This window comes from Petaurus breviceps, unplaced genomic scaffold, assembly GCF_028583685.1.
Source record: "Petaurus breviceps papuanus isolate PSGF00001 unplaced genomic scaffold, PetGlider_PUasm1.0 90503, whole genome shotgun sequence".
In the NCBI taxonomy this organism is placed as follows: domain Eukaryota; kingdom Metazoa; phylum Chordata; class Mammalia; order Diprotodontia; family Petauridae; genus Petaurus; species Petaurus breviceps.
In genome coordinates this window covers 951,886-967,932 of record NW_027187265.1, presented here as the reverse complement: position 1 = coordinate 967,932, position 16,047 = coordinate 951,886, and the positions used below count along the sequence as shown (strand labels likewise).

General features: G+C 41.4%; 1 protein-coding gene across 1 annotated transcript in view; it reads right to left on the bottom strand.

Moving 5' to 3' along the window:
- The window catches only part of COL27A1 (collagen type XXVII alpha 1 chain), a 259,247-nt gene that overhangs the window by 177,323 nt on the left and 65,877 nt on the right, over window positions 1-16,047 (bottom strand). The window contains exons 8-9 of the mRNA XM_069062697.1: window positions 3,120-3,164; window positions 2,196-2,249 (exon numbers count right to left, since the gene is read on the bottom strand). Of these exons, the coding sequence (XP_068918798.1) occupies window positions 2,196-2,249; window positions 3,120-3,164 (99 nt within the window). The remainder of the gene's footprint in view (window positions 1-2,195; window positions 2,250-3,119; window positions 3,165-16,047) is intronic.

The following is a 16,047-nucleotide window of genomic DNA, read 5'->3' as shown; positions in this document are numbered from 1 at the left end:
GAGGAGAGGAGAGGAGAGGAGAGAGAGAGAGAGAGAGAGAGAGAGAGAGAGAGAGAGAGAGAGAGAGAGAGAGCTATATTGCTCAGCTCTCATTTTGCTTTGGTTTTCTCTGCCAGAGAATAAGGTAAAGGACAGAGGGAAAAACTGGCTAAGAGGAAGTTGAAAATCCATATAAATAAGAAGATAGAAAGAGAGCACCTAGCTGCCCTGGATGAATGCAAGCCCAGATGAACTGACATACAAGGGTATCAAGAAAAATGGCAGATATAGTTGCTAAAGCCACGGTGAGTGACATTTGAGCCTTTGAGCAATTGTGGGAAAATGGAAGAGGTATCAAAGGAGTGGAAAAGGGCAAATTCTATACCAATTTTCAAAAAGGGGAAAAGAACAAAGTCTGTGAACTAGAAGCCTGTGCGGTTGATTTCATTTCCTGGCAAAATTCTTGAAATGATTATTAAAGAACATTAAAGTGACATTTAGAAAAGAAAGCAATGATTTCAACGAGCCACCAAGACTTCATCAAGAACAGGTCATGCCAGACTAACCTTAAAAACAAACAAAAAAAGCTTTTTGGACAAGTTTCCTAAACTGATAGATCAGGGGACTTCTGCTGATATGGATGACTTGGGGTCTAAAAAGGCATTTGATTAGGTATTTCCTACTATTTTTTTGTGTAAAATATGGCAAGATGTGGCCTAGACAGTGGTCCAGTGAAATGGATTTATTTGGAACTGGTTGAATAGTTGGACTCAACAGTCATGAAAGTCAGCTTGGCAAGAGGTTTATAGTGGAATGGCTCCAGGATCTATGCTTGGCCCTATGTCATTTACCATTTGTATTGATGACCTGGATAAAGGCATAAAAGTCAAACTGAAGCTCTTTTTGTAGTGGTAGAGAATCAAAAACTGAGGGGGTGATGAATACTTGATGAAGAGGAAATGATGAAAAGGATAATTTCAGAGAAATCTGGGAAGACTTGGATTAACTGGTGAAGAGTGAAGTGAACAGAACCAGGAGAATAATTTATACAATAACAACAACAGTTAAGACAAACAACTTTGAAAGGTTTGGGAATTCTGATGAACCCAATAACCAACCACAATTCCAAAGGGCTCTGACAAAACATGCTACCCACCCACCTCCTGATAGAGAAGTAGGTACCCACTTTTAAGTCTACAGTTTATAATCTAACATTCCACATCTCAAGATCCCTTCCAGTTCTGACATTCCATGTTGTAGGTATTAGGGAGGGACCTAGATGAATGGAGCTGAAACGTTTATTAATCCCCTGGAACTCCCAAAGGTATTGGTAGGAATTCCCAGTCATATAAGCCCAGACTTGGGGTCTTTAAGCATTTACATCAGAGCTCTCTGCCAGATCTATTAGTACATTATTATGAAGGTATGCACCCATCTGTGGGTGTTAGGACTAGGATGCCAAGGGATCATTCCCTAAAGGTATATTCAAGACCTTTTCTAGCCTCATTTTCCTGCTAGGCAGCATCTGAACACTGCCCTTACCTTCTGAGTTAGCCTTTGGATTCCAAGAATAAAAGAATGGGACCCAAGAAGTCCTGAAAATGGTTCCCTGGATGGAGATGGCCAAAGAACCCTGAGAAGGTAGGACATGGCCAGAGAAGGCCAAAAGGAGGCCCCAAGGCACTCAATGAGAAGACAGAATCTTCCTCTCATGGAATGAAAGCTGACTGCTAGAACAGGGGAGTAGAGACAGTACCCCTGTCAAAGGGGAACTCAATAGGCCCAGATTTTCATGGTCACCAGGCCACTGCTTCTCCCCTCCTTGACCTGGTAAAAATGTCCAAGATACAGACTGTTTGATGTATAAATAGATACCCAATGATCTTCTGAGGGACTGGTTCTGGATATGGAGCCAATCTGGGGAGATTCTGGTATAATTTAGGGGTTACTTATATCTAAGGTGAAATCCCTGGGGTAGTGGAATTCCCCATAGCTAGGACAGACTGCTTATGGCCATTATATATTCCTCTACTCTCAATCACCAGATCCTATGGTTGTGACCCAAGGCTCCTATCAGTGACCAGCATGAATAATGTCATATTAAAAGACATTTGTCCATGTTAGTCCACCTTCCATCAGCACTATTCCCCACTCCCACCCTCCCCTTTGGCAGAAACACAGCTTCTTGAGAGCCTTGGAGAAGCCATTTACTGCACCTGCCTGCCAGGATAGCCTTTGTCTCCTGGACTCCCTTCTGGTCCTGGCTCCCCCTGTAAAGGAAAGGAGAGGAGAGTGAGTTTTTCTAGAGTTAGACACAGGACAGGAGGGACCACTCAAGCTAAGGGCAGAGAATGAATGGGGGAAAGGGAAGCATCTCAGTTACAATGGACAAAGGGATGGCAAAAGGACAAAGGCAGAGGAAGGCAAGTGAGATGAAAAAGGAGGAAGGAGAAGCCCTCCTCTGCAATCCTTCTCAACCTGCCCCCCCAGTCATGTCCCAGGGAAACCGGCTCAACCAGCTCTTCACACAAAGCCCCCTGGCCCTGAAAAGAGGGAGCAAAGCAAAGGTGTCTTTCCCTCTCTGGCATATGGAACTGTTTTCCTTGGGTCAATGCTGCCAAGATTCTGGCAAACTAGATGGATGCATGTATAATATCCTTTAACATCGAACAGAACAGCCCAGCTATTCATGGATTTTACTGCAAACATCAGGCTTATCCAAACACTCCGTGAGGGAATTACTGCCTCTTTCAGTAAGATGTGGTTAGCTAGGAAGGGGGGGGGGAAACCCAGTGGCAAATTTAGTGCAAAGAAGGGACGAATGAGAAGGCAAGAGCTTCCTTATTTCTCTGCTGGCCCAGAGGATATGGGGCTCAGTGCCTGGGGACTGGAGGAGGGGGCAGGTAGGGTGCTGGAAGGATTGGGGAGACTCACTGGCAGCCCATCCATGCAGGATAGGCTGGGAGGAGGGGGCATGCTCTGTGCCCATGACTGTCAATAAAGGCATAAATCAGGAGACATGGACAGGAAGGGAGAGCCTAAGGAGCCAGGCCGCTACTACAGAGAAAACCAGTAAGGGTTGGACTAGAACTCCCCACCAAGACCTTGTGGCTAGCCATAGGGCCAGGCCACTCACTTACCTGGTCTCCAGGATGTCCAGGTGGTCCAGGATAGCCTTTCAGCCCCTGTAAAGGAGAAATAAATGTCCAAGGCCAAGTCAGAGAATGCTTTGAAGGAACTCCCATTTGGGGGGAATAAGACAGCTACAACAACCCAACTATTCACATGGGTCAGAAGCCATCACTCCTGATTCAGAGAGGTATTTGTCAGCCTTGTGGCTGACGTTAACCCTTCCATTCCCATGGTCTCATCACCAACTTTTTAAAAATTGGACAAAGGCATCCAATGGTTATGGAAAACCCCCTGACCCAGTTCAGACAGGCACCTGCTTGAGGTACTAAGAGGTTATGGTACTTGTCCAGAGTCACACAGTGGGCATGAAAGGGGGACTTGAGCCCAGGTCTTCCCAACTCAGTTATCTCTCCACTTTGCCAGATTTCCATGACTTTATCAGAAATAATACAAGACACCAGTGTAGCCAAAGATCTTCCCCTCACATAGCTCTCTGGATTTTGAGAATGTAAATTAGTTTGTTTCTGTCAAGTGCTTTAAAGCTTTAAAGAAGAGAGGATGCCACAAATGTTTTAGAGTTTGTGGCCCCTCTGCTCCCCAAAGGATGTGGCCCTCTACTTATCTCCTCCATCTTCTTGAAAGAGACAGTCTCCTGACTTTACAGAATTATAGCCAAGAGAACTTTATAGCTTTACACGAGATCCCAGTCAACAAACAGACTTGATTTGGAACACAGGTGTCCACACTCTTCATTTGGTGCTGAGTCTCAGCACAGAATCTCAACATTGAGAGGACCCTGAATGGTAAGTTAGTGCAAGCCCTGGCTGAAAAGGAGTCTGATTGCCATTCCTCCAAGCAGTCCTCCAGACCTCAGGGCCTCCCAAGGAGGGCCACTCCACTTCTGCAGAGCCCTAATTTTTAGGAAACTTTTCTTTGCAGGGAACTGAAATCTGGCTCTCTTCAGCCATCTCTTTCTCCTCATTCTGTCCTCTGAGGTCAAACAGAACAGATCTAGTCCCTTTTCTACCTTCAGATACTTGAAGCCTCAAACCATGTTCCTCCTAAGCAGCAAGGAGTTACAATAAGTAGAGTAATGAACTTGGAACTGGGAATACCTGGGTTCAAATTCTGTCACAAATGCTTACTTACTATGTGACTCTGGATGAATTATTTAATCTATCTGTACTTCAGTTTCCTCATCTGGAAATAAGAAGATTGAGTCCTGGCCAGTTCTAAATCTATAATCCAGTGATCACTTTCTTCTCAAGGTTAAACATTCTATAATTCTCCTCCCCCCCCCCACTTACCAGTAGTATTTTTTCCAATTACATGTAGATAGCTTTCAACATTCACTTTTACAAGATCTTGAGTTCCAAATTTTTTCTCCCTTCCTCCTTTTCCCCTCCCCAAGATAACATGTAATCTGACATAGGCTATACAAGTACAACCATATTAAACATAATGGCACATTACTCATGTTGTGAAAGAAGAATCAAAGCAAACGGGGAAAACCACAAGAAAGAAAAAAACAAAACAACCAAAAAAAAAGAGAAAATGGTCGGCTTCCATCTACATCCAGATTCCCTAGTTCTTTCTCTGGACGTGGATAGCATTTCCCATCATGAGTTTCTTGGAATTGCCTTAGATCATTGTATTCCTGAGAAGAGCTAAGTCTATCAAAGCTGGTCATCAAACAATGTTGCTGTTACTGTGCATGATATTCTCTTGGTTCTGCTCACTCAGCATCAGTTCATATAAGTCTTTCTAGGTTTTTCTGAAACCCACCTGCTCACCATTTTTATATAGCATGATACATTACATTCATATACCACAACTTGTTCAGCCATTCCCCAATAGATGTGCATCCCTTCAATTTCCAATTCTTTGCCACCACTAAGAGAGCTCATGCTACTCATGCTATAATTCTTATACGTGATCTCTATATAGCAAGGTCTCCATCTTCCCAATGTCCTCCCTAAAATGTGAAGCCCCAAAATGTACAAAATATTCTAAATGTAATCAGATCAGACCAGGCTACACCATGATAATCACTTCCCTCATCCAGGATGCTATGTATCTCAAAATAGCCTAAAATAGAATCATGGAGTTTTTGGGGGGTGGGGGGGTGGGGGGTAGTTGCTGTCATCTTACACCTTTGGATCATAATGAGGTTGCAAACCACTAAAGACCGCAGACTTTTTACACAGGAACCACTGTCTAGCCACAGCTCCCCTATCTCTACTTGTGTGGTTGATTGTTTGAACCCAAGCATTATCTCTATTAAATTTCATCTCATTAGATCCAAGCCATCACTGCTGCCTATTGGGATATTCTTGACTCCTGACTGTCTTTGCTAGATATGGCTAGAACTCCAGATGTCACAGAAGAGCGTCATGAAGTTGACATGCCACCAGCCTCTGGATCTGCTCACATAAACATCAGATCAGTGGAAACATCTTTAACAAATAATATGTATAAGACCCTATTGGGGGCAAGGTCTGTGAACTCTAAGGCATGGAAGTTGTACCATCTGCTTGGGTTGTTCAAAGGCCTTTTCTGCTTCGTTCCTGAGTCTTATTTTCTAATAGCCTGAATCTTCCTGATTCTTGGTTGTATTCCAGATAGAAGAGAATGTCAGACAGCTGAGTTTCAATGGGTGAGGTATTATGGTGTGAGACACTGCCCTTGAAGTCCCTGGAGACTAGTTGGGGAGAGAAGATCAACACATAGCAATTAGGACACAACACAAGGCAGAAAACGTGGCTCAAAACCCAGATGAGTATTATTGGTGGCACCAAGAGTTTCAAAGAGGAAGAGAGGACTGTGGCTCGAAGAGGTCAGGAGGAGCTTCACAGAAGGGTTAGGACTTGATTTGGGGACTGGTAAAAGGATAGGATTTGGAACGGAGAAAGAAGAAAGGTAGGATATTCCAATAGGAGAATGGTCTAAGCAAAGGCTTTGAGTTTAGGGGACATTGAAGAAACTAATTTGGCTGAAATGGAGAGTTCCTGTGAAGGAATAATAGAAAATCAAATTGGAGAGAGCAGATAGAAGAGTGTCTTGAAGTTCAAGTTGAGGATTTGGGGCTCAAAGTCCTTGGCTAACCCTTGAGGTCATCTCTTTCCTCAACACAACCATCTGGGGCCTCCCTTCTTCCCCCACCTCCATCCATGTCTTGTCTCATGAGTCTCAAGGTAAATGCTTGGTTTTCTTTGTGTATGCAGGAGGTGGTGACAAGAACCAGGACCTGCCACAGCTGGAGTCCCTTCTTGCCAGCTTCGATTTTCCAAACACCCCCAAAATAGAGCTCCATGAAAAAAACATGCCTCCTCATAATTTGGCCCAAGTCAATAAGTTCCCTTCATCCCTCTGGCCTGAATGAGACATTCTGTCTGGAGGAAAGTCGAAAGCAGTGACCTAAGGGAGGGGGTGTTGGCTGGTGAAGAAGATGGAGAAGGAGGAGGCAGTATCCTGTTCTTTCTGGCACCCAGGCATGCTTGGATGCAGAGTCTGTGTCCTGCAGTGACGCCCACCCAACCTGTCACCAGTGTCCTGGACAACCAGCCACTTGAATGCCACTGCTTTGAGGACAGCAGTGGGATCCAAGCCACAGCCTGTATTCACTTTCCAAATAAAGCTCCAAAAAGCAGCCTGAAATGGAAATAATAATACCTAAGAACCTCACAGAGTTATAGTAAGGAGATTGCTTTGTAAATCTTAGCACACCATATAAATATGAGTTATTATTATCATTAATAGTGGAAAGAACAATGCCCCATAAGATGGGAGGCCCAGGTTCCTGCCTCAAGCTCAATGTGTGGCCCTGAGCAAGTGAGCCCCCTCTCTGGGCATTAGTCTCCTCATCTCTAAAAGGGAGGGGCCCAAGAACAGGCTTTCAAAGCTCCTTTCTGGCTTCACTCTTTCAGGATTCTGGGGATCATCTTGACTCTTAGGTAAGTCAGAATTTGTGCATTCAGTTAGGTGAATAGTAAGTAACAGGTGGAGCATGATGTTTTTTTTATAAGGAGCAATTAGAATCAGCAAATCTCAGCACAGAAAGAACCTAGAAAGAGCATCACACCTGTAGCAGGGAAGAGTAACATGGGATAATTATAGAATTTTTTGATTCAAAGGAACTTCAAGAATTTAGGATCACAGATTTGCTAGGCAACCAGGTATCACAGGGGAGAGAACAAAGGCCTCGAGTCAGGAAGACCAGAATGCAAATCTGACCTCAGACACTTATTAGCTGGGAAAGTAGCTTAACCCTTGCCCTCTTCAGTTTCCTCATCTGTAAAATGGGGATAAGAATAGCACCACCAATCTCTCAAGGTTGCTTGAGATTAATATTTATAAATATCATATAAACATATATAATATTTATAAGCAAACCTTATAAAGTGCTATACAAATGCTAACTATTGTTCGATTTAGAATTAGAAAGGACTGTTTGGATAATTTTTTCGGGAATTCATTTTACAGATAGGAAAACTGAGATCCAAAGAGGAAAACAACTCTCCCAAATAATTAAAGGGCAGAGATGGAATACAAACCAGGGTCTCTGCTCCTCCTCCCACCCCTACCCCCACCCCCAGTACAGCACTTTCTCTCTTCCATTATACCTAATGTTTCTTGGCACCAGATTATTTAGTCTACTTTCACTCAGTAATTCTCCGTAGAGGATTTTCAACAATCTTATCCAGTCCCTTTTTGAATACTTGGCTTTGTGACTGTGAGTGATTGAGATCTCATTGCCTCATTGAATAGCTCATTCTAGTGACCTACATACATCTCTCTTCTTGTCTTGGAAAACACCAACTTGAAGCAGATAGCCCTAGTGTTTTGGGGCTATAAAGTGAAGCTCCATAAAAATGACTCCTCCTCAGGGTAATGTCATTCCAACAGGAATGCAGGGTGAGATAACTGAAAAAGAAGGGAGTCCTAGGACCTGGGTTCAAATCCTCAGGCTGACATTAACCATCTGTGATTTACTACCTCGGGCAAATCACTTCACTATTTTGGCCTCAGTTTCCCCATCTATAAAATGATAGGATGGGACTGAATGATTTCTAAGGTCCCCTCTGTGATCCTATGAATGTCCTAAGGTACTTCCAACCAAACACAATTAACCAGTCAATCAGAAATTAGTAAGTGCATATGGTATTCCAGGGACAGTTAAGAGGCACAGTAGATAAGAATGCAGGGTGTGAAGTCAGGAAGACTCCTCTCCCCCAGTTCAAATCCTGCCTCAGATACTTACTAGCTGTGTGACCCTGGGTAAGTCACTTAACCTCGTTTCCTTCAGTTTCCTCATCTGTAAAATGAGCTGGAGAAGGAAATGACAAACCACTCAAGTGTCTTTGCCAAGAAAACCCCAAATAGGGTCACAAAGAGTGGGACATGACTGAAACAGCTAAACAACAACAAATGGTGTAGCAGGCATCATGCTGGATTCTCAGAATACAATTACAATAAATAATCACAACTTGCAAGGGGCTTACACTTGAATGGGGAAGACAACAAGAACACATATAAATATAAGAACAAATGCAAATAAATCCAAAGTGATTAAATACAAGGCAGCTGAAGAGGGAGAAGACTTCAGTGGAGATCAGAGAAAGGTTTCATGAAGAAGATGGTCCTTGATTTTCTTCCTGAAGGAAGCGAGGCAGAGGTGAGAAGAGAGTGAGCGCCAGGTATGAGGGGCAGCCAGTGCAAAAGTGTGGGAGGGGAGATGATGGAGGTGAAGAGAGGTGCCAGTCTGACTGGATAGCAGAGTACAGAGAGGGGAGCGATGCACAAGGAGACTGGAGAAATGTTTAAACGAGGCTATAAAGGGCTTTAAAAGCTAAACAGATGTATTTATGGTTGGTCCTCAACGTAATAAAGAGCCATGGAGTTTGTTGAATAAAGGGAGAAGTCAAAGAGGAACGAGCCTCTATGCATCAGGCACTGCTCAGTGCTTTATAAGTATCTCATTTGCTTCTCACAACTCTAGAAGGTAGGAATCACTATTATCCCCATTTTACAGTTGAAGAAAACGAGGCAGAAAGAGCTGAAATGTCTTGCCCACACAGAGAGTAAGCGTAGAAGGCCAAATTTGAACTCAGGTCTTACTGATCCAGGCCTAGCATTCAATCCACTATATCACCTAACAAACTGCCTTTTATAGAAGTGATATGCTCAGATGTGTACTTAAGGAAAATAACTTTGGCAGCAAAGCCTAGGACGAACTGGAGTGGGGAGAGGCATGAAGCAGGGAGATTGATTCTGAACTCACTCTGAATCCCACCATCTGTGGGCACTGGTTTTGCAGAGTCATAGGGAGGGTATAAATGCAAAATCTCTAACGTGAGGTTCAAAAACCATTTCAAGTTGTACACGTTGAGTGAGCAAAGCCTAGATGAATAGTAAGTTTACATTTTTTAAAAAAGATCCTGAAGTTAAAAGTTTATCATAACAATTTCATGTTTTTGCCAAAAAAGATAAGCTAACACAATCTTAAATTGCCTTAATAGACATATAATGTCTAGATCATGTAACATAAATGTTTCCATACTAGTCAGATCACACCTGGACTATTGTGTCCAATTCTGGACACAATTTTTATTTACAATGGATATTGAAAATATACAGTAACCCAGGGAGAGTGATCATGATGTGTGAGGCTTAGGTAAACATCTCATATAAGACTAAATGAGCTGGGATATTTAGCTTAGAAAAGAAAGGATCAAGGGAAGATGTAATTACTATCTCCTAATATTTGACCACTTGTTCCGTACAGCTCCAGAGGGCAAAACTAGGGTTAATGGGTAAATTACAAAGAGACAGGTCTAGGAGAAATGTAAAAGAGAAATCTCTAACAATTAGAGCTGGGCAACAATGAAGTGGCCCAGTGAGTGGGGTGCCAGGCCTGGAGTCAGGAAGACTTATCTTCCTGAACTGTAGTTCAAATCTGGCCTCAGACACTTACTAGCCGTGTGACCCTGGGCAGCTCACTTAATTTCTGTCTCAGTTTCCTCAACTATAAAATGGGGATAATAATAGCCCCTGCCTCACAAGGCTGTTCTGAGGAGCAAATGAGGTAATATTTGTAAAGTTCTTAGTACACATAGTAGGTACTTCTTTCCTTCCTTATCATTGGGAGTTTTCAAAGGCTGGATGACCGCTAGTCAGGCATGGTCCAGAAGGAATTTCTATATTGAATAGAAGCCTAGACTAAAGGACATTCAACATCCTTTTTTATTGAGAGGCTATGTGCTTCTTATTTGGGGTGAGAGGAGGTTCTCGTCATAAGACCACAAAATATAGAGTCATAAGGGACCTTAAAATAACATTTGGTCTATCTCTGCCCCATCCTCCTCATTTTGACAGATAAAGAAGGCAAGGTCCAGTCAGTCAGTTGGTGCAATAAACATTTATTAAGTGCTTACTACATACCAGATACTCTGCTAAGTACTAGGGATACAAAGAAAGCCAAAACTAGAGTCCCCACCCTCAAGGAGCTTCCAGTCTAATGAGGGAGAAACAGGCAACCGCGCACTGTGTACAAACAAGCCATCGGCAGGATCAGCTGGAGACACCAACAGATGAAGAGCACTAGAATGAAGAGGGCTCAGGAAAGACTTCCTGCAGAAGGTGCCAGAGAAAATACCTAGAGCCAAGGAAGGCTGTGTCTTATTCCAAAAACAGCAAGGATTGGACGTCTGGGAGCCAAGATGGCAGAGTAAGTAGCAAATTGCCATAACTCTCCCATATTTACCTCCAAACAATTATAAAATAGCTCCCCAAAACAAATCCTGGAACAGCAGAACCAGCAAAAAGATAGGGTGAAACAATCAGTTAGCACAAGAAGCTTGGAAGACTGGCAAGAAAGGTCTATCTCAGTCAGGTAAAAGGGGAACAGGAAGTGTCCCAGCAAGCCAGCAACAAGCCCCACCTCAGCAAACCAGCAGGAGATCCTGGGCCCTAGTATGGTGGAGCAGGCAAACACAAACACCCACACCCCCAATGTGTCACATCATGGCCAGGGGAATGGACAGATTCCAGCTCCAAGAACAGCCATGTGCTTCAGCATAGCCCTGGGCAAAGAGACAGCCCACAGCCAGACTGCCATGTGCTTCAATGTAGCTGTGGGAATGCAGAGACACTGCACCAGTCTCAGCATAGTCGGACACCAGCACTAAGTAAGCTGCCAGACCTCTATGTCTCCAGCAGCACCAACCACCCCAAACCCACCCCCTCAGCACAGCACCAGACAGGAGGGCCTGAGGGGAACATCAAGTAAACAGCCAGCACCTGAAGATACTGGCACAAGAAGCCTGAGACAGTGCCACTTCCACTCCAGGAGCAGAACCCAAATTTAAAAGCAAGGTAAAAAGGCCAAAAAAGATAAGTAAGAAACAAAAAAAGAATCTGACCATAGAAAGTTATTGTGGTGACATGGAAGATCAGAGGACAACAATGTCAAAACACTTATGGGAAAAACCTCGAAGAAAAATGAGAAGTGCTCTCAAGCCCATAAAGAACCTGTTCAAAGTGGAACTTAAAAAATCATATGAGAGAAGTAGAAAAAAATTGGGAAAAGAAATGAGTGATGCGAGACAATTATGAAAAAAGAGTCAACAGCTTGAAAAAAGAAAATAACTACTTAAAAATATAATTGGCCAAATGGAAAAGGAGATACAAAAATCTACTGAAGAAAACAACTCCTTAAAAAGTACAATTGGCCTAATGTAAAAGGAAATACAAAAGTTAACTAGAGAAAACAACTCCTTACAAGTTTGAATTGGAGAAATGGAAGCTAGTGATTCTCTGAGACATCAAGAATCAATCAAATAAATTCAAAAGAATGAAAAAAATAGAAGAAAATGTAAAATACCTCATTGGAAAAACAACTGACCTGGAAAATAGATCCAGGAGAGACAATGTCAGAATCACTGGACTACCTGAAAGCCATAATCAAAAGAAGCATCTTTTAATACATTATCAAGGAAAATTTCCCTGATGTCATGGAACCAAGGGACAAAATAAGCATTGAAAGAATTCACCAATCACCTCAAGAAAGAGATCGCAAAATAAAAACTCCAAGGAACATTATAGCCAAATTACAGATCAGATCAAGTCAAAAATACTGCAAGTGGCCAGAAAAAAAAACCAATTCAAAGATTAGGAAGCCACAATCAGAATTATACAGGACTTAGCAGCTACAACATTAAAGGACTGGAGGTCATGGACCATGATATTCCTGAAGGCAAAGGCAAAGAATCACCTACCTAGTGAAATAAAGCACAATACTTCAAATGAAAAAAAAAATGGTCATTCAATATATAGAAGGATTTTTAGCTTTCATAAGAAGACCAGTATTGAAGAAAAAAATTTCATCTCCAATATAAAGACCCAAGAGAAGCCTAAAAAGGTAAAATAGGGAAAGAAAACATAAGGGATTCAATGGAGCTGAACTATTTATATCCCTATATGGGAGGATGATATTTAAAATTCTTAAAAATTGTACCACTAATAGTACAACTAGAAGGAATATACCTAGACAAAGGGTATGGGTATAAGGTGAATTTGAGGGAATGACACACTTAAAAAAATAAGGAATGAGAAAGAGGAGTACCTTGCATGCAGAAGGAAGGGAGAGATTGAATGGGGTAAATTATTTCACCTGAAGGGGTACAAAAAAACTATTACAGTGGAGGAAAATATGGGAGGATGGGCAATGGTCATTGCTGGAACCTTATTCTCATCAGTATTGGCTCAAAGGGGAAATAACATACACAATCAGTTGAATATAGAAATCTATCTAACCCAACAGGGAAGTAAGAGGGGAGGAGATTAAGTAAAGGGGAGAGTGGACTGAAAGAAGAGAGGGCAGACCCAGGGAGGCAGTAGACAGAAGCAAAACACTGTTGAGAGTGAAAAGGTGAAAGGAGAGAGAGGACAAACAGGAGGAAAAAATAGGATGAAAGTAAATACATAGGTAGTAATCATGACTTTGAATGCGAATGGGATGAACTGTCCCATAAAATGGAAGAGGATAGCAGAGTGGATCAATAACCAGAACCTACAATATGTTGTTTACAAAAAAAAACCCTTGAAGCACAAAGATACACACAGAATAAAGGTGAGAGGCTAGAGGAGAATTTATTATGCTTCAACTGAAGTGAAAAAAAGCAAGGGTAGCAATCCTGATCTCAAAGCAAAAGCAAAAATAGACCTAATTAAAAGAGATAAGGGAAGAAACTATACCTTGTTAAAAGCTACCATAGACAATGAAGACAATGAATCAATACTAAATATTTATGTGCACCAAGTGGTATAGCATCCAAATTCTTTAAGGAGCAGTTAAGTGAGTTACAGATTCATGACCAAACAAGAGATAGAGAACTAGAGAGCATTACAAAATGTAAAATAGATAGTTTTGATTATATTAAATTTAAAAGATTTTGCACAAACAAAACCAATGCAACCAAGATAAGAAGGAAAGCAGAAATCTGGGAAATAATCTTTACAGCAAGTGTCTGATGAAGGCATCATTTATCAAATATATAGAGAACTGAGTCAAATTTATAAGAATACAAGCTATTCTCCGATTGATAAATGGTCAAAGAACATGAATAGACAGTTTTCAAATGAAGAAATCAAAACTATCTATAGGCATATGATGAAGTGCTCTGAATAATTTTTGATTAGAGAAATGCAAATTAAAACAACTCTGAGGTACCACTTCACACCTATCATATTGGCTAATATGACAAAAAAGCAAGATGATAAATGTTGGAGAGGATATAAAAAAAATTGGGACATTAATGCACTGTTAGTGGAGTTGTGAGCTGATCCAACCATTCTGGAGATCAATTTGGAACTATATTGAAAGGGTGACCAAACTGTGTATACCCTTTGATCCAACAATACCACTGCTAGGTCTGTATTCCAAAGAGATCATAAAAATAGAAAAGGATCTACAAGTGCAAAAATATTTATATTAACTCTTTTCATGGTGGCAAAATATTGGAAATTGAGAGGATGCCCATCAGTTGAGGAATGGGTGAACAAGCTATGGTATATGAATGTAATGGAATACTATTGTGCAATAAGATATGATAAACAGGCAGATTTCAGAAAAACCTGAAAAGATTTGTACGAATTAATGCAAAGTGAAATGAGCAGAACCAGGATAACATCATACACCGGATCAGCACTACTGTGTGATGACCAACTATGAATAATTCAGCTGTTTTCAATAAGAGAATGATCTAAGACAAGTACAAAAGACTCATTAAGAAAAATGCTATCCACATACAGATTAAGAACTGATGGACTCTGAATGCAGATTGAAGCATACTTTTTCACTTACTTTATTCTTTTTCATGTTTTTTCCCTTTTGATCTGTTTTTTCTTTCACAAATGTGATTAATATGGAAATATATTTTACATGATAACACATATATAGCCTATATCAAATTGTCTACCATTTTAGGAAAGGAGGGAGAAAAAAATTGGAACTCAAAATCTTGTAAAAGTGAATGCTAAAAATTATCTGGAAGTATAGTTGGAAAAAATAAAATACTATCAAAAACCAGTAAGGAGACCAATGTTAGTAGGTGACAGGGTAGGCAGGGAATGGGGTGTATGATATAAAGACTGGAAAGGTTGGATGGGAGGAAGGGAGTGGGCCAGGTTATGAAGGCCTTTGAATGCTAAGTCAAACAGAGGATTTTATATTTGATGCTAAAAGTGATAGGAGTCTCTTGCACAGTGCCTAGCACACAGTAAGCACTTAATAAATTCTTGTTGATTTGACTTGAGTTACCCAAGATAACTTGTCTATTTGACAAGTTGAAAGCTAGTGGAATTTGAACCTAGGTCTTTTGATTCAAAATCCAGTGTTCTCTCTGAGACCTAGTTTGTCCATGTTGTGTTATCCTGCCTAGATACTACCTTGCATGTAACAGGTACTCAATAAACACAAATACTGCCACCCCCCATCAGTCATTGGTCCATTAATTTCACGGGATTTTAGGGCTACAAGAGAACATGTAGACCAGTTGCCACAGTTTAGAGTTGGTTGCTTAGCACATAAGTGCACATACCTAGATTCTACTGTGAGTAGGAAAAAACAAAGGGGAAAAAAGATAGCTACATGCCATCACATAGTCAGGGATGGAAACCAATTTGGAAAGTGGATAGAAGTTTTTGGATAGAAGTTTCCAGAATCTGTATTCCAGATGAAGAGAGGTTCCCTTATGCTATGATGGAAGGAATATTGGAATGGCAGTCAGAAGACTGGGGTTCTTAGGCACTGTGTGATCTTGGGAAATTCACTTCCTCACTCTGTGACTCAGTTTCCCCATTTGTAAAATGAGGAAGTAGGACTAGATGACCATAGTAGTCTTTTCCATTTCTAATGTTCTGAGATTCTGGGGCTTTGAGGCTCCCCAGAATGCATTTGTAAAAACAAGAGGAAACTTTTTGTCCTCAACAAGCCTTTCTAAACACCCACAGGCGCAAACACAAAGATTCTCACATATACGACCCCAGGAAACTGGAACGCTTAATTACAAACAGAACAGAGTCAGTGAGATCCAAGTCATTGGGTTATTTTACAAGCATTCCTTCTATACCTACTCACTTCTCAGACTGCTGAGTGCTATGTTTGTCTCTGAAATCCCTGTGGTCAACTGAAGCAAACATTGCCAACACTTAGTAGGGCTAATGGCCATGGACCCTCTTACATATAGTAGGCAAACTGTGGCCCAGAAATGAAGCTGGTTTGGGCGTGTAGGGCTCAGAATAAGAAAGGAAATCACTTTAAAAAGAATAATAACAAGCAACAGTCTTATGTTTTTTCCTCTAACCAATATATGCATGTTTTTGTTTTCTTGTTTGTTTGTTTTTTACTAGGCAGACCCCTTCAGTGAGCCAAGCTAC